A 19701-nucleotide genomic window follows, 5' to 3' on the forward strand; every position below is an offset into this window, starting at 1 on the left:
CTGCACATGTTGAGCTGGTACGGACATGAGTGTGTTTGCCGGTATGTGTGCGGTTTACAAACCTGTATGGCATTCTGACTGCTGCTTATTGTGACAATGCAAAAATATTTCGGGGAGGTGGTGTGTTATTTAAAAGGTCAATGTTGAGCCATGATTACCAGCAGAAGTTTGGCTCCTGTTTGATCAAGTTCTACCTCATTCCTCTTTTCTCACCATGGGTAGGAGGTGTCTGGGAGAGGAGTATCCAGATAATCAAGAATTGTTTTTACAAGGTGGTTAGTAGAGGTGAAATGGATTATTTCACCTTACTAACCATCGTATCTTATATACAACAAGCTATTAACAACCGCCCTCTAAATTATCAAGAATCAGCAGAGATGGAGTTAGAAGCTGTAACTCTCAACATGCTTTTATAGCCTAATGAGAATCTCGGGCTGCTCTTTAATTTAAATAATGAGGATTTTGTCTCAGACCTCCCTCCCAGTCGAGAAAGACTTCTCAAGACCATGCAGGTTAAGGACGAGTGTCTAAAGAAATTCTAAACTATGGTAAAATAAATACATGTTGTGCCTCAGAGAGAAACCCCAGGGCTGTTTTGAAACAGACTAAACGTTCTAGGTGTAATGTTGAAGTCATATCAGGTATTTTTGTAAAAAAAAAACAGCAAACGATAATAAAAAGTCCCCACTCCCTTCTCTATACTCCCCAATTAAATTATGAGAACATGGCAGATTTGAAGCTTTCCCCTAAAATAAGTGAGAAATAAAAACGAGACTCCATCTAAAAAAATGTTCCTTGCAAACAGTACTCTCCAATGGCGATTTCCCCCACTCACCTAAAATATAATTTTAAAAAATCGAAAACGTTACCAGGTATACTTGTTTTTGAAAACGAGACTGGATTAACTTGTATTTTACTTGTAAACAACTACTTGCTGCCGGCAATTTCAAATATGATATTCATTCAAAGCAGACCCAAATGCCTTCAAAAATCAACTTGTTACTGGTGAGTCTTTATTTAGTCGACGCTCCCCACAAATACCTAATTCACTTTTTTTTTTTAATTATTGTTTATATATATATATATATATATATATATATATATATATATATATATATATATAAATAAATATCAATCCAAAATTTACATAGTTATTTATATAGTTTTATTAAAAAAATTTGTAAATATATAAACGCAATCTCCAAAAAATCATGAATCTTGATTGCAAATAAATAATATAACTCATTATTATTATTAAGCTTTTTTTATTTATTTATTATTTGAGCTTTGAATACAATATTTTTCTTACTTTTCCAGTTCTCATACATTAATTAATAGGCAAATAATAAGAAGCAATAGCGAAGGTTTTTCTGATTCTCTCCTCTGACTTGGATCGTGTCGTACAATGAGGTAAAAAAAATGGTTAATTACCTTTATTGCATCCAAAACAAAACTTTTATCTTTTCATCACCAGCACTCAAATCCCCACTTGGCCCCCATTAAAAGGAGCAGCTATCTTCTTGAGGAAGCACCTTCCTTTGAAAAACTTCTAGGACTAACATGAAATAGAAGACCTACATCAAATCCGTTTCCAGAATCACTGGAAAAATATTGGAATCATTCTACCCCTCCAGAAAGTATCTCACTCTTGACTTTATCCTCTACCTGTACAAGAATCAAATACGACCCATGATTGAGCACTATTATCACACCTGGGGAGGAGCTCCTAAGAGAAACCTTTCCTGCCTTAACAAGGTAAAAACCCTCTTCGTAATTAAGTGGGCGATATCCTTTTCACCTCCTTACTGCCGCTCTTACAGAAGAGATGTCGCAAGTCTATCTCTGCTCTATTGTTATTTTCATGGTAGGTGCTCGATTCGACTCCAATCCATGGTTCCTCACTTGCACGTTTGTAACAAATACTCGTTTAACTACAAAAACCGTCAACAATTTCCTTCACTCTCTATCTGAGCCTAAAATTAAATTTAAATCCATGAGCAGAGTTTCTTTCCTAGAACTGTCTGTGGAACAAGATATCGTGGAGCTTCTTCCTAACTAGCTATAACCTGGTCATTTTAAAGTCCAATTTAAATAATTTTTCATAGTCCTCTTAAATAACTAAGCCCTACCCAATTTCCACCATAACTGATCATCATTGAGTTGTCTCACCAACTTCCTAACACTTATTTACCTTTATCCTTGAGTGACCTTCTGGCCTTGATAAATGATCACTTTCAAGTAAAAAAAGCGAAGAATATTTTTGTTTCATTGTTTACTTCAGTCAAAGTTCTCAGAAATCAAGGAGCCCTATCCTGGAACTAACACTATCTATATATCTATATATCAGATAGACAGATATTCGAATATTCCATTAAATTTCTCCTTTGCCTCTTAAACACAAAGTTAGTAAAGAAGTTGAGAACATAATCGACCTTTAAATATGTTATAGTATACCTTTCTTGTGGTCTCTTGGTCTTAGCAGTCTCCAGGATAAAAATCCTATTATCTGGTGGAGTATCTAGCTTCTTTTTTTTTTTACACAGGGGTCACCACTTATGAAGGCCCGGAGGCCACTCAAGGATAAGGGTTACTCAGTGTACAGTAGTCAGTGGGATAATATACTAATCGTTAGTAGTGGAAATTTGGTAAATTGTATTACTTAAGGGGAGGGCGATTCATCAAGAATTTGTTTACATTGGATTTGAAGACAACAAAATTGTAGTCAGATGGAAAACAGGCAAGCGAAAGAGAGTTCCATAGGCGTGCAGTTCTAAGAAAGAAGCTTTGTTCATGGAACCTACGTTTTGGTTTAGGCACAGATAAAGAGTGGGGAAAATTATGACAGTGGTTTCAGTTAGACGAGTGTTTTTTTGTGAAAGTTTGGTGAAGGGGGACCATGGAAATAATGATAAAGCAGAGACAAGCTTGCAACGTCTTTTCTGTGAAAAAGATGTTGCGGGGAAGAGAAAAGGGCATCCTCCACTAAGCTACAAAGTCTATTTTGAACTTTGTCAAGGCAGGATAAGCTGCTTCTAGCAGCTCCTGCCCAGATGTGGCAACAGTACTCCATCCTTGGACGTACTTCGTTTTAATATAGATGGAGAATTAAATCAGCAGTGAGATATCTACTGGAGCGGTAGAATGATCCCATGAAGGTCAAGCCCAGAAGCTTGTCAAAATATAGAGCCTCCCCAAGAGGAGAGCCATTCATTTCAATTGATGCCAGATGGGGCTCAGAGTGTTGATGATGTAAAGATAGAAGCTTCGTTTTAGATGCTTCGTGCTATTACTTGTGGTAGCAACACTTAGAGACAGGACACCATTCCTTGGAAAAGCCAGTGATGGCTAGCCATACAGAGATCTTATTTGGGCCACAAATACTATATGCTTTTAAATATTTAGTCAGGGTTTTCTTGTACAGAAAAGTATGCTCATACCAGGTTGTCCTTATAGAGAGACCTTAGGCACTCAAGGATAATGTCTAGTAAGCATTCATGTGTGCTCATGTGCAACTGAACATGAAAATCTAGAAACGATGTGGAGATATTTCCACATTCCATCATGTTGCATTGTATAGTAGCTGTCTCCCAGCAGAACCTTATTACTGGCTGTCAGGTGGATCACACTCTGTACTTCTGTGTGGCAGAAACCACACTTGCTGTCATTGCTGACACAACTTATTTAACAAACCAGTGTAATTTGAAGACTGAACATTGTCCAAGTATTCTCACCAACTTCCTAACACTTATTTACCTTTATCCTTGAGTGACCTTCTGGCCTTGATAAATGATCACTTTCAAGTAAAAAAAGCGAAGAATATTTTTGTTTCATTGTTTACTTCAGTCAAAGTTCTCAGAAATCAAGGAGCCCTATCCTGGAACTAACACTATCTATATATCTATATATCAGATAGACAGATATTCGAATATTCCATTAAATTTCTCCTTTGCCTCTTAAACACAAAGTTAGTAAAGAAGTTGAGAACATAATCGACCTTTAAATATGTTATAGTATACCTTTCTTGTGGTCTCTTGGTCTTAGCAGTCTCCAGGATAAAAATCCTATTATCTGGTGGAGTATCTAGCTTCTTTTTTTTTTTACACAGGGGTCACCACTTATGAAGGCCCGGAGGCCACTCAAGGATAAGGGTTACTCAGTGTACAGTAGTCAGTGGGATAATATACTAATCGTTAGTAGTGGAAATTTGGTAAATTGTATTACTTAAGGGGAGGGCGATTCATCAAGAATTTGTTTACATTGGATTTGAAGACAACAAAATTGTAGTCAGATGGAAAACAGGCAAGCGAAAGAGAGTTCCATAGGCGTGCAGTTCTAAGAAAGAAGCTTTGTTCATGGAACCTACGTTTTGGTTTAGGCACAGATAAAGAGTGGGGAAAATTATGACAGTGGTTTCAGTTAGACGAGTGTTTTTTTGTGAAAGTTTGGTGAAGGGGGACCATGGAAATAATGATAAAGCAGAGACAAGCTTGCAACGTCTTTTCTGTGAAAAAGATGTTGCGGGGAAGAGAAAAGGGCATCCTCCACTAAGCTACAAAGTCTATTTTGAACTTTGTCAAGGCAGGATAAGCTGCTTCTAGCAGCTCCTGCCCAGATGTGGCAACAGTACTCCATCCTTGGACGTACTTCGTTTTAATATAGATGGAGAATTAAATCAGCAGTGAGATATCTACTGGAGCGGTAGAATGATCCCATGAAGGTCAAGCCCAGAAGCTTGTCAAAATATAGAGCCTCCCCAAGAGGAGAGCCATTCATTTCAATTGATGCCAGATGGGGCTCAGAGTGTTGATGATGTAAAGATAGAAGCTTCGTTTTAGATGCTTCGTGCTATTACTTGTGGTAGCAACACTTAGAGACAGGACACCATTCCTTGGAAAAGCCAGTGATGGCTAGCCATACAGAGATCTTATTTGGGCCACAAATACTATATGCTTTTAAATATTTAGTCAGGGTTTTCTTGTACAGAAAAGTATGCTCATACCAGGTTGTCCTTATAGAGAGACCTTAGGCACTCAAGGATAATGTCTAGTAAGCATTCATGTGTGCTCATGTGCAACTGAACATGAAAATCTAGAAACGATGTGGAGATATTTCCACATTCCATCATGTTGCATTGTATAGTAGCTGTCTCCCAGCAGAACCTTATTACTGGCTGTCAGGTGGATCACACTCTGTACTTCTGTGTGGCAGAAACCACACTTGCTGTCATTGCTGACACAACTTATTTAACAAACCAGTGTAATTTGAAGACTGAACATTGTCCAAGTATTTTTTAAAATAATTTATTTGATCAAATATGTTGACCCTACCACAACTACTACTTTTTTTTGACAGAACCTGCACTTGCTGTTATTGTGAAACCACTAATCTTAAAAGCCAGTATAATTTCAAGTTGGAGACAGAATATTATCTTATTTTTTTAAAATAATCTATTTGATCAAACCAGCTGAAAACCAGTGTAATATTTAGTTTTTTTCTGGAGAGAATGTGGATTTTCAACTCAGCCAGTATGTGTCAGCAAGTGTTTTCTTAAATTCGATTTCCTTGAAAATGACGAGTCACACACTTCACAAGAGTATGGTTTCTCTCCCGTGTGTGATCGCATGTGTCTCTTTAGATCTGACTTAAGCGATAAGCCACACACGCCACACGAATAAGGTTTGTTGTCCGTATGGCTTTGCATGTGTCTTGTTAATGTAGATCTATGTGCAAATGACGTTTCACAAATCTCGCAAGAGTAAGGTTTCTCTCCAGTGTGCATTCTCATGTGTGATTTCAAGCTGGCTCCTACTGAACATGAAAATCCACAAACAATGCAAGAGAATGGTTTCTCCCCACTGTGTGTACGCATATGTTTTTTAAGGCTGTAGTTAAGTGCACATGTATAATCGCACAACTCACACGAGAATGCTTTCTCGCCCGTATGTATGTGCATGTGGTTCTTTAAATAAGAATTCTTTGCAAACGAAACTTTGCAAACATCACACATAAATGGCTTCTCGCCTGTATGCGTTCGAATGTGCATTTTTAAATCGGAATTGCGTGAGCATGCATATCCGCAAACTTCGCAGGAAAATACCTTCTCGTTCTTGTGGATTTTCTTGTGTACTCTTAAGCTGATTTCATCTGAACATTTATGATCACAAACGTCGCAAGAAAACTGTTTGTCACCCTTGTGTTTTTGCAGGTGTATTTTCAAATACACAGGTTTTGAAAATTCCAAGCCACAAACGTCACAGGAATTCTGTTTTCTTGGAGACTGTGAGGATACATTTTTTGTAATTTTAAAATCAGATTCCAATTTGGTGTTTATTCCCGGTGGATTCATAAGTCTGCTAATGCGCACCAGATCTAAAGCAGAAAGCATAATTTACATTTAAAATCTGAAGAAGAAAGAAATATTTGCATTTACATTAAAAATCAGAAAACAGAAACGAAATATTCACATATTTATGCAAGTTGTGATTTTTGTGTTCATTCCTGGTACAGTCATCAGTCTTCAAATACACAGCAAATCAGAAGAAGAAAGATTTACATTTATAAAAAAACCCTGAAAAAAAAAGAAACAGATATTCATGTGGTTGTCAAAAAAAGGTGCATCAAGCTTGGGTAGAAATTTGCATGATTTTCAGCAAACATTTCTTTCTGCCCAACTTGTGAGCAAGAGAATACAGTGTGGTTCTAGTGAACATAGAAATGTATCCAACATGGTATATACTCTCATCTCTCATCACTGATGATGAAAGATGAAAATATACTCAAGACTAACAAGAACGTAATTACTTCTCTATCATAATATGTGCCTGCTAATTCAACTTACATGTTTATGTTCTTATATTCCGATGTTCTAGTTAAATAAATATTGATTTATTGTAGAAAACACATTGATATTTTAATTTGAAACTTTACTGACCCATTTCTTATTCAATTCAAGTCAGATACATGCAGACACAAATAACTAAACAAAATGACTATCTCCATCTGTAACGAAGCAGTGAACTCTCTTGGAAACAGTGCATAGGAGCATGAGTGAGAAAATCAGCAGCAGCCATAGAATAGCTGGCTATCAAAAATATTAGCAGCAACAGACATTAAAGCACGTATGCAAATTGGCAAGTGTGCATGTGCTGACATCATGGGAAGGAGAGAAAAAGAATAAAGGACAGCACACACGCTGTCGATCCAGAGAAGCAAAGATGGACATGTGAAGCCAAGAGCAAGAAAGCAGTGGCTAATGCTGGCGTCAGGTGGTGGGGACAGAGACTTTTAAAAAGCACATGTTATATGACACAGCATTATAAAACACATACATGCAAAAAGAGTTTCAAAATGTAATGAAATGCATTGTTTTGGAAGAACCATAAATAAATGCATTTTATTTGCATTTTAAAAAAATGCCAAGTCAGATATACTTTTTTCCCTCTCATTTGTTTGTTTCTTTGTGACAGTACCAGACAACATGTGGGTCCGAGAGATTTGAAATGTAACAACACAGTTAAAAAGTAATGGCCGTTGTTACACATCTAGACACTCAATCAACCAACTCTGTACTTAACAAGTGAACTTTCAGATATCAACATTTGGAAACTTGGATATATTATTGTAGATGGAATTTTATTTAAAACTCTGAATATATTTAACACACATTTACATTTTTTTTAACAGCTAAAACATTTAAAAACATTACACAACAGTCACGCTTTTTTATATTTATTCTCCCAGCAATATTTGAGAAGAAAATATTTTTTTGGAGAAGATTAGATTAAAAAAATTCCATAATAGGGAGTACAACTAGTAAAATAGGTTTTGTTTTGGGATGAATTACGATCTTTCTATACCTTCCCAAATTTGGAGAGTATGCAAGTCATGCCATATTTTCTTGAACCAGTATACATGAAACTATTTCCATGTGTTCTTATTTAGTTGCCTCACTAGGAGGGCAGTGTGACACAAAGGTAGCTTTTTAAAGTGCAAAACATCCGCCTCCACAAAACGGACTACTCTGAATACATTTTTTTTTTACACAGTGGTCACCACTTATCAAGGCCCGCAAGCCACTCAGGGATAAGGGTTATTGCAAGTACATTACGTTAGTGTGGAGATTTGATGAAGTGTTTACTTAAGGGGGCGGTTCATTAGGAAAAATAAAAACTGCCTCAGTCTAGAAGGATCTCTTTTTCACTTACCAAAGACACAATAGGTTAAGGGTTTATGAGACAAAAAAAAAAAATTAGATAAACAAATTCCAAAAAAATATTTCTCCAAGGTGGATCACCGCGGTCTGAATCCCATGGTAAAATTGGTAGAGCTTCTTATTTTTATTCCAATCCAAAGTGGCCCTTTTTGCTTCATATTAAAAATCAATCTTGTGTCTAAGTGGGCTCTTGTAAAGAGACAACTAAATAGGAACAATATAGTAAATGTCAAAGTGCAGAATAGTTAACAGTTGAGAAATTGTAAATGAAAGACACAAACTGAGAAATAGTAAACAAATAACAAACCCTTATCCCCAAAAAGGGGCCTATCGAATTATGACAAAAATAAAAACCATCACAGTCTTGAAGGAGTTTTCCTTCACTGACTGAGAAGAGAAAATAGTAAGTATAGTATTCGGACAAATACTACACTTTAACCATAATTCTATTTTGAAAAGTAAATAAAAGAGATTAAAAAATATTGTAATGTGGATAAATATTCACAGTAGATGTAAAAATAAGTACCGGTTTTTATTTTTTTAATATTCAAAGCGTAAAAATTTTAAATTTCAAATGGGTGCAATTTTTTATTCGAATCACGTGAGGCAAACTTTAAATTATGATTGGTAGTGGGTATAAAAAATGCGTCCAGTTTGGGAGCACAAATCAAGCATAATACTCAACTTTAGCTCATTTAAAGGCTTTAAAACCACTTTCAGGTTTTGAGGTCTGTAACATTAACATTCTGTCAAATATTATTTCCTTTTTAATATCATATTTTCATATTTTGAAGTCTTTAAACTGTAAGTTTGAAAGTAATTTTGGCACAAGTGCACTTTAACTCAGAACTATTTTTTGTTTTCATTTTCAGGAGAGTGATACTTACAAAAAGAAAGTACCACTCAAGAATCTGTTCTGGACAATCAATCTGCAGGTGCAAGGCCATGAACTGGCCAATACCTGTTGAACTGAGATATGCTTCCTGGGTATTATGTAGGAGCTCCACCCTCCCAGGCCTTGCCACCCAGTTTTCAGGTGGGGCAAGTTTATCACGTTGTCTGAGGCGTCCTTACCAGGGAATGCTGAGGCAATTTTTGCTAGGCCAGAGTGCCTCTCTATTAGGGGTGATGACTGGTCATAACCACTTTCTGACCTTGTGTCACATCATGATGAGGTGGGTAACATGTAAATATCTACTAACAAAAGGGAAGACGATCCAAAAGTAATACTTGCTTTCCAATCAAACTATTCTTGTGATTCAAAACAAGTTCAATAAAGTAACTTTGTAACACAACAAAAAACATTAAATAACAAAACATTGACTTTAATTGAAATTGTAAAAGAAAAAAAAATGATGCAAAATGCAAATTTAAAAAAATATTTTTAAAAATATGTTTCTGGTTAAAATCAACTTCCATCCATTTCTGTTGACATTCTTCATCAGTTGCCTATTAGGTTTCATGATGGATGCCCTGGAAAAGTCACTTTTGATTAATGTTTATCAGTTTTAAAGTATGCAAACAAACTTGGTTGTTTTTCAGGTTAATAGAATATTTTAAAACGAGTAAACATTAATCAGAAGGGAGTTTTCCAGGGCATTCATCGTAAAGCACAATGATTAACTGACAAAGCATGTACACAAAAACGGATGAGACTTTTAACCAAATTTATTCAATAAAATAAAAGTTAACATCTATTTTTAGTGATTTTTTTAAAATTTAGCAACAATACTTCAATATATTTTTTTTTCAATTTACAAATAAAATGTTACATTCAAAATAATGTTTTATAATACACAAATATAACATTCAGCTTAGAATATTATCAAATGAATGCGCTGTATTTTTGGCATTTATGTAGAAAAGGTACCATGCTAAAATAATGTTATTATTTAGAAACCCATTCTTAACATGGGGAGGATGATGTTTTGTAACTGTTCTATACTCTCACTTAATTTAATAAACCAAAAGATACTGTAAAACTTGAATTTAACTTGAAATACTATATATAAAAGATACCATGATATCTTCTCTGCATAAGTACCATATTTTTATTATATTATAATTTTTTTGTGACAAAGATAAGTTTCTTTTAATACATAAAATAAGTCTTAAGACTTGTAATAGTTTTTTTTTTTTTTTTTTTTTTTTTACAAAGGCATCAGCACATTATCAAGGCCCAGAGACCACTCAAGGATAAGGGTTAAAGAGTGTACAGTAGAAGTTGGTCAATATAGTAATCATTAGTAATGAAAATTTGGTAAATTTAATAACTTATATGGAACGGCTCATCAAGAACTTATTTACCTTAGACTTGAACACAACCATATTGTAGTCAGCCGGAAAGCAGGAAAACGGAAGACAATTCCACAGGCGTGCAGTTCTAAGAAAGAAGCTTTGTTCATGGAATCTACGTTTAGGTTTAGGCACAGATAAAGAGTGGGGGAAATTATTGATAGTGTTTACAGCTAGACGAGTGTTTCTTGTGAAAGTTTGGCGAGGGGGGACCATAGATTGAAGCTCAGTTGAACACTTTCCATGAAAATAACGATACATCAGAGACAAACTCGCAACATCTCTTCTGTGAGATAAAGGTTGTAAGGAGGAGAAAAGGACATCTCCTACGAGGCTACGAAGTCTATTTTGAACTCTATCAAGGCAGGACAAGTCCTTTCTAGCAGCTCCTGCCCAGATGTGGCAACAGTATTCCATCCTTGGACGTACCTGGCTCTTATATAGATAGAGAATAGCATCAGCAGTGAGATATCTACTGGATCGATAGAAAGATCCCACCATTTTTCCAGCGCCCTTGGCAACAGATTTGATATACGTGTTCCATTTAAGATCAGGAGTAATGGTCAAGCCCAGAAGCTTGTCAAAACTTGAGGCCTCCTGAAGACGAGAGCCATTCATTTCAATTGATGACAAATGTGGATTAAAATGTTGATGATGTAAAGAGAGAAGCTTGGTTTTAGATGCATTAAAAGTAACCAGCCACTCCTTTCCCCATTGTACTACATGCTCAAGATCAGAGGAGAGAGAATTGGAGAGTACTTGCTCGTTTACTGTCTTAGATGTGCTACCATAAATGGTAGTGTCGTCAGCATAAATGTCTACAAATGATGTAAGGATATGATTTGGAAGATCATTAATGTAGATCAGGAAAAGAGTTGGGCCCAGGATGGATTCCTGAGGGACACCGGCATTAATACTGTGAGCTTCTGATTTTTGCCCCTCAACTACTACTCTTATGAACCTATCAGAAAGAAATGATTTAATAATTGAGAAGTTATTTTAGAATGTAAAAAAAAACCCCATTAATTTTGGATTGCCTTCCCTTTTTGCTAGTATAATTCTTCCGGAGATGAAAATAAAACGTCCAGCATGTTAAAGTCCACTTGTGCCAACAAAGCTAGTGATTATGAAAAATTACAGGTTTTTATAAAACAAATTCCCAAAACATATTTAAAAAAAAACTTTTACAAAAACGAAGCATTTTTGATTAGACCAAAATAGGCAGAGGGGTTAAATGGGGTATCAGGGATAGTCCACTTTGTCAAGTCCCTAAACTAGTTCCAATCACCAAAATAACTCATTCACACTATGGCTCAAATATCTAAGTGTTTTAATGTTTTTATTTGCAAAGAAAATGTACTGTATAAAACTACAATATATACACTTTTTTGTTGTTGAACATGTTTACTGTAAATGCAACTCAACACTCATCTTTAATAAACCGACAATTTTTGTAGGTTTTTGTGTCTGCTGAAGACAAATATCACATTTAAATTTGGGGCAGACAAGCAGTTTTCTGAATATTAAGATATTTTTTCCAATGAATTAATGAATTTCAGTGCCTGTTGCCATTTTTAACAAGTGAAGAGGTTTTCTTTTTTTGTAATACGCACGTGCATTAGTATTTGTTAAGTTGGGGGGAAAAACATGGCCGGTAGCAAAAACATTACATTGAATAATAAAGGTCTTAATATTCAGAAACCTACTCAAATTTAAATGTATAATTGTTTTCGTGTATGCTGAAAACAAATATCACATCTAAATTTGAGTAGGTTTCTGAATATTAAGACCTTTATTATTCAATGTGATGTTTTTGCTACCGACCATGTTCCCCCCCCCAACTTAACAAATACTAATGCAGTGAAAGTAAGAAAATACCATTTGCTATTAAGAAAAATTTGATGTGTCAAATGCGCCACCATGCTACAAAAGAACGAAAAATATAATATGAAAATTTAATGCTTAATCAGGTTAATGTAGCACAATAGGGTCTCAAAACCCAGCCTCGCTCTGACTTTGGGAAAAGTGAATCATGTGGTATTCTGTCACAGGCGTCGAGGCAGAACCTAACACCTTTAGATAAATGCGGCAAAACATGGATGAGCAAAATTTGGAGTAATTATACCGAGGCGGAAGCGTTTTTAAGAGGAGAAAATTCTAATTCTTTGAACTGTTTTACTTTTTAAAAATTCTAATTCTTTTAACCGTTTTATCTTTTAAAATTCTAATTCTTTTAACCGTTTTATTTTTTTAAATTCTAATTCTTTTAACCGTTTTATTTTTTAAAATTCTAATTCTTTTAACTGTTTTATTTTTTAAAAATCTAATTCTTTTAACCGTTTTATTTTTTAAAAATCTAATTCTTTTAACCGTTTTATTTTTTAAAATTCTAATTCATTTAACCGTTTTATTTTTTAAAATTCTAATTCTTTTAACCGTTTTATTTTTTTAAATTCTAATTCTTTTAACTGTTTTATTTTTTAAAAATCTAATTCTTTTAACCATTTTATTTTTTAAAAATCTAATTCTTTTAACCGTTTTATTTTTTAAAAATCTAATTCTTTTAACCGTTTTATTTTTTAAAATTCTAATTCTTTTAACCGTTTTATTTTTTTAAAAATCTAATTCTTTTAACCGTTTTATTTTTAAAAATTCTAATTCTTTTAACCGTTTTATTTTTTAAAATTCTAATTCTTTTAACCGTTTTATTTTTTTAAATTCTAATTCTTTTAACCGTTTTATTTTTTAAAATTCTAATTCTTTTAACCGTTTTATTTTTTAAAATTCTAATTCTTTGAACCGTTTTATTTTTTAAAATTCTAATTCTTTTAACCGTTTTATTTTTTAAAAATCTAATTCTTTTAACCGTTTTATTTTTTAAAATTCTAATTCTTTTAACCGTTCTATTTTTTAAAATTCTAATTCTTTTAACCGTTTTATTTGTTAAAAATCTAATTCTTTTAACCGTTTTATTTTTTAAAAATCTAATTCTTTTTACCGTTTTATTTTTTAAAATACTAATTCTTTTAACCGTTTTATTTTTTTAAATTCTAATTCTTTTAACCGTTTTATTTTTTTAAATTCTAATTCTTTTAACCGTTTTATTTGTTAAAAATCTAATTCTTTTAACCGTTTTATTTTTTAAAATTCTAATTCTTTTAACCGTTTTATTTTTTAAAAATCTAATCCTTTTAACCGTTTTATTTTTTAAAAATCTAATTCTTTTAACCGTTTTATTTTTTAAAAATCTAATTCTTTTAACCGTTTTATTTTTTAAAATTCTAATTCTTTTAACCGTTTTATTTTTTAAAATTCTAATTCTTTTAACCGTTTTATTTTTTTAAATTCTAATTCTTTTAACCGTTTTATTTTTTTAAAAATCTAATTCTTTTAACCATTTTATTTTTTAAAAATCTAATTCTTTTAACCGTTTTATTTTTTAAAAATCTAATTCTTTTAACCGTTTTATTTTTTTAAATTCTAATTCTTTTAACCGTTTTATTTTTTTTAAAATCTAATTCTTTTAACCGTTTTATTTAAAAAAATTCTAATTCTTTTAACCGTTTTATTTTTTAAAATTCTAATTCTTTTAACCGTTTTATTTTTTAAAATTCTAATTCTTTTAACCGTTTTATTTTTTAAAATTCTAATTCTTTTAACCGTTTTATTTTTTAAAATTCTAATTCTTTTAACCGTTTTATTTTTTAAAAATCTAATTCTTTTAACCGTTTTATTTTTTAAAATTCTAATTCTTTTAACCGTTTTATTTTTTAAAATTCTAATTCTTTTAACCGTTTTATTTTTTAAAAATCTAATTCTTTTAACCGTTTTATTTTTTAAAATTCTAATTCTTTTAACCGTTTTATTTTTTAAAATTCTAATTCTTTTAACCATTTTATTTTTTAAAATTCTAATTCTTTTAACTGTTTTATTTTTTAAAATTCTAATTCTTTTAACCGTTTTATTTTTTAAAATTCTAATTCTTTTAACCGTTTTATTTTTTAAAATTCTAATTCTTTTAACCGTTTTATTTTTTAAAAATCTAATTCTTTTAACCGTTTTATTTTTTAAAAATCTAATTCATTTAGCCGTTTTATTTTTTAAAATTCTAATTCTTTTAACCGTTTTATTTTTTAAAAATCTAATTCTTTTTACCGTTTTATTTTTTAAAATACTAATTCTTTTAACCGTTTTATTTTTTTAAATTCTAATTCTTTTAACCGTTTTATTTTTTAAAATTCTAATTCTTTTAACCGTTTTATTTTTTGAAATTCTAATTCTTTTAACCGTTCTATTTTTTAAAATTCTAATTCTTTTAACCGTTTTATTTGTTAAAAATCTAATTCTTTTAACCGTTTTATTTTTTAAAATTCTAATTCTTTTAACCGTTTTATTTTTAAAAATTCTAATTCTTTTAACCGTTTTATTTGTTAAAATTCTAATTCTTTTAACCGTTTTATTTTTTTAAATTCTAATTCTTTTAACCGTTTTATTTGTTAAAAATCTAATTCTTTTAACCGTTTTATTTTTTAAAATTCTAATTCTTTTAACCGTTTTATTTTTTAAAAATCTAATCCTTTTAACCGTTTTATTTTTTAAAAATCTAATTCTTTTAACCGTTTTATTTTTTAAAAATCTAATTCTTTTAACCGTTTTATTTTTTTAAATTCTTATTCTTTTAACCGTTTTATTTTTTAAAATTCTAATTCATTTAGCCGTTTTATTTTTTAAAAATCTAATTCTTTTAACCGTTTTATTTTTTAAAATTCTAATTCTTTTAACCGTTTTATTTTTTAAAAATCTAATTCTTTTAACCGTTTTATTTTTTAAAAATCTAATTCTTTTAACCGTTTTATTTTTTAAAAATCTAATTCTTTTAACCGTTTTATTTTTTAAAAATCTAATTCATTTAGCCGTTTTATTTTTTTAAATTCTAATTCTTTTAACCGTTTTATTTTTTAAAAATCTAATTCTTTTAACCGTTTTATTTTTTTAAATTCTAATTCTTTTAACCGTTTTATTTTTTAAAATTCTAATTCATTTAGCCGTTTTATTTTTTAAAAATCTAATTCTTTTAACGGTTTTATTTTTTAAAATTCTAATTCTTTTAACCGTTTTATTTTTTAAAAATCTAATTCTTTTAACTGTTTTATTGTAAAATGCTGTCTATAACAATAAATGCTCGAAGCTCCTTTGAACTGGTTCTTTCTTTAATTCTTTGAATTGCTTCTTTTTTTCTTTTAATGTCTTGAGTAGCATTTATTTGTAATTTCTATTGTTTGAAGTTAATAACGGCACTTTATTCAAAGATGTTAGGTTTTGCCTCCACACAGGTGACAGAGTGCTACGTGACCCACCTTTCCCCGAGCTCAGAACGCGGCTGGATTTTGGGACCCATCGTTCTACATTAACCCTTAGTCGATAACAATCTGATTTTTTTTTTTAATAACTAAATAACGGTCCTAATGCACTTACTGATCCACGCTATTTTTTAAAATCGTATTTCCAAGTTTAATTAAAGTTTTATATGTTTTTTATTTTATTCAATTGTAAGAATAGGTACAAAACACCCTCCCCAGAATGGCGTTTTAAATAATAACGTTATTATTTCAGCACGGATCAATAAGTGCATGAGTAACTAAATAACAATTGTAAAGTAAACGATTATGTTGTAAACGTTAGGTGGAATTTTGTACAGTAGACTTACCTGGTTTTAAGGAATTGATATAAAAAAAAAAAAAATAAAAATAAATAAAAACTCGAAAGTGATTTCCAAAGCTCAGTGACAGCTTTCTATACATACAAGAAAAAAGAGAGGTGTAATATTGTTGAGAAGATGTGGAAATCAGAAATTAAAAGACACAAAATGTTCCGTTTAGATGTTTACTAGTTGTGCTTTACACGTGTAAACGGAATAGGTGTTTACCATTAAAGTAGATTTCCTTTCTGGAATGACGTCAGTGAAGAGTTCCGACAAAAGGAGATAATTTTGGATGATATTAATCGGGTTTGTATTGCTAAACACATGGATTCGAAAAGTTGTCAAAAAACAAACATGTAACAAAGTTGTCAAAAAACAAATATGTAACAAATAAATGTTATCAAAGGCAAGATAAGTTACTTTTCTATCTAACTAGATAAGTTTTTATTTAATGTAACATGTTTATCTAGTTCGAAAAACATACAGTGTTTACCGATGTCGACGATATATTGGAAAATTTAAAATAAGACCGAACTCTCTGCTGAGAACACGTAAGTTTGGGAAAATGAGTTAAAAATTAAAAATATACAAAATACTGTTAAAAAAAACAAACATCGAATAGATGTCGGCCTATGTCGCGGTAACATATTGAACGAGTTTCTAACAGTATTTTGTATATGTATGTTTTTTGAGCTGAATAAACATTTTACATTAAATAAAAACACTAAAAACATATCCAGTTAGGTAGACAAGTAACTTCTCTTACCTTTGATAACATTTATTTGTTATAGATTTGTTTTTTGATAACTTTTTCGAATCTATGTGTATAGTAATACAACCCCGTGCTCTTTTTACAAGTTGTGACTATGCGTCGCTCAAATGTATGAAGAAAGATGCTTGATTGCGTAATATATTGAGGTGATTTTCCAGAATAGGCAACAAAACAATAAAAAGACGGGGGGGGATGTGAATGTTACCAAAGGCAAGCTAAGTTATTCTTTTGAAATCGGTAGCTTTCCTGAATTTAGGTGAATTTTTAAGGTCATTTTAGGGATCGGTGATTCATTTTGCGCGTACTTTTAGTTTTTTACCTACTTAAATCAATTGTTTTTTTGTTTTTTGTTTTTTAAACTTATTTCAACTCATTATAAAGTGTCTTTATTTAAACATAAAAATAATGTAAATCTGTCGAATTAAAAACGAAAATCAAAATGGGGGTGTCCCGTAATAATCGCTAAAAATCGAAATTAAGCAAAATACTAGTAGAACATTAAATTTTCTTCCGAGGGGTGACATTTATTAATTGTGTTTTTATAAGTATCACTGAACGAATGCTAATTAGATTCTTCTTAGACAAGAGGAAAATCCAAGTTCTTCTTGAAAGATTCTTTCATTGTAAAGAAGGAAGACAAACAAGACGCATGGGGTTTGTATTACTGTACACATAGATTCGAAAAAGTTGTCAAAAAACAAATATATAACAAATAAATGTTATCAAAGGCAAGATAAATTACTTTTCTACCAAACTGGATATAATTTTCGTGTTTTTATTCAATTTAACATGTTTATTCAGCTCAAAAAGCATACAGTGTTTACCGATGTATTGGACAATTCAAAATGGCGGCCGACTCTCTCTTTAACACTGTAAGTTCGAGAACAGGTGTTATAAATAATAAACTAGACTAAATACTATTAAAAAAACACCGAATATATGTCGAAGTTATGTCACGGTAACATATATTGAGCAAATTTCTAACAGTATTTTGTCTAGTTTATTATTTATTACACCTTTTTCCGAACTTACCGTGCTAAAGAGAGAGTCGGCCGCCATTTTAAATTTTCCAATACATCGGTAAACACTGTATGCTTTTCGAGCTGAATAAACATGTTAAATTGAATAAAAACACGAAAATTATATCCAGTTTGGTAGAAAAGTAATTTATCTTGCCTTTGATAACATTTATTTGTTATATATTTGTTTTTTGACAACTTTTTCGAATCTATGTGTACAGTAATACAAACCCGACGCATGATATAGTTGTGATGTTGTAGAGTTGAATGTAATAATAAAAAAAAAAGCCCCCGTGTGTGTGTGTGTGTGTGTGTGTGTATTATGCGGGTATACAACTTACCTTCGGATGGGATCTGAGAGAAAGAGAAATTAAAGATGGCAGCCATGGATTTATAAGGTGTAGTCTTGTGGAATCTCATGAGATTTCATCTTCCACTGCACACGTATGCAAATGGAATGGAGTCAGTTTTTTTTAATAAAATGCCTGTTGGCAGAGGTGGTTGGGAGAACACGTGCTGGAAGTTGAAAAAGAAAGTTGGCAGTGACAAATTCTAGCTGAACTTTTACTTATTGTATTTATTTTATTTTGTTTTGCTGTTTAACAGCCCATTTAACTGCAGATGTTAACTCCATTTTTGTTTTCTGTTAACCCGCCCAAACGGAAGGGGTTGTATATCTTACACTCTGTTGATTAGCGCTCTCTAAGGGGAGATAATGATTACGTACTATCACCCCCCCCTTCTTTCAATGATTAGATGAAAAGACAAGAAAAGTAAAATTTTTATGAAACGATGATACAAAATAAAAAGTAAATTAGTAACTACCCCATCTCTAAATCTTTTGAGGGACCTGATGGCACGTCCAAACGTGGTGGTTTGAACTGTTGCATGGTTGTTGTAAGTTTCTGTGTATGGTACTTCACATGGTGCTTGTTTAAAAGGTGACTGTGGCTTTTGTGTGCTGCTGTTTGTCTCTATATTGGCAAACAGTCTTTGGTAGGCTCCTGAGGGATTTTAGTTGAATGTGCCTCCAGACGTGATGTGATTCCCGAGGGTTCTACCCTAAAACAAAGAGTTTTGGTCCTCTGTTCATTTGTGTGACAAGTGCAGGTGACCACTTGCTAGCATCTTTATTTAAAACATACAGGTTGTCCTATATGCAGTCTAGAAGATCTTTTGTATGTTAACCATGGTACATGTGATTTTCTTGCCTCTGATACAGTCGTGTCATTATCTTCTTGATGATGCTATGGTTGGTGCATTTGACTGGGATGTTCGCAGCTTCCTTTAGTATAGAAGTTCACCTGGTGATGGAATGGTATGATCTAGATCAACAGGAGTCAAGCACAGGCATAGTAATACCATGTCCAAGTCACAATCACTTGAAACAGCTTTTTTGAATGCAGATTTCATTGCCTGGAAACAGTGTTCCGTGAAGCCATTTGACTGCGGAAACTTGGGTGAGGATGTGTGATGTTCAAAGCGCCATTCTTTTGCAAATTGCTTGAAATGGATAGAGCTGAAGTGTGGACCATTGTCACTTATCGCTCTCTCTTGAATCCCTTGTTCTTCAAATATTTGCTTTGTTAGTTTGATAACTTTCTGACTGGAGAACTCCTTTAAGAATCTCACAAATCGGAACTTGGAATAATAGTCCACAATGAGCATAAAGTTGTGAAATAAGTCAGTGGTTACCATCTGC

The 19701-nt window shown here is 32.1% G+C and overlaps 1 protein-coding gene across 3 annotated transcripts; it reads right to left on the reverse strand.

The window, feature by feature from the left end:
- Nucleotides 1-1254: 1254 nt before the first annotated feature.
- Nucleotides 1255-18566, reverse strand: LOC145242297 (uncharacterized). Of its 3 annotated transcripts, none has more exons than XR_013862697.1 (2): nt 16215-16516; nt 1255-6369 (listed from the first exon to the last, which is right to left on the reverse strand). XR_013862697.1 is itself a non-coding variant. In XM_080105308.1 (2 exons), the coding sequence occupies exons 1-2, from the start codon at nt 18417-18419 to the stop codon at nt 5519-5521; spliced, it is 930 nt and encodes a 309-aa protein (XP_079961434.1). In that variant the 5' UTR covers nt 18420-18566; the 3' UTR covers nt 1255-5518. The 3 variants fall into 3 exon arrangements, 1 of the variants encoding a protein (XP_079961434.1); XR_013862696.1 differs by lacking the exon at nt 16215-16516 and adding an exon at nt 6465-7711; XM_080105308.1 differs by lacking the exon at nt 16215-16516 and adding an exon at nt 18341-18566.
- Nucleotides 18567-19701: the final 1135 nt, after the last annotated feature.

This window comes from Euprymna scolopes, chromosome 21 (assembly GCF_053919585.1).
Source record: "Euprymna scolopes isolate OS-2025 chromosome 21, ASM5391958v1, whole genome shotgun sequence".
Lineage (NCBI taxonomy): Eukaryota > Metazoa > Mollusca > Cephalopoda > Sepiida > Sepiolidae > Euprymna > Euprymna scolopes.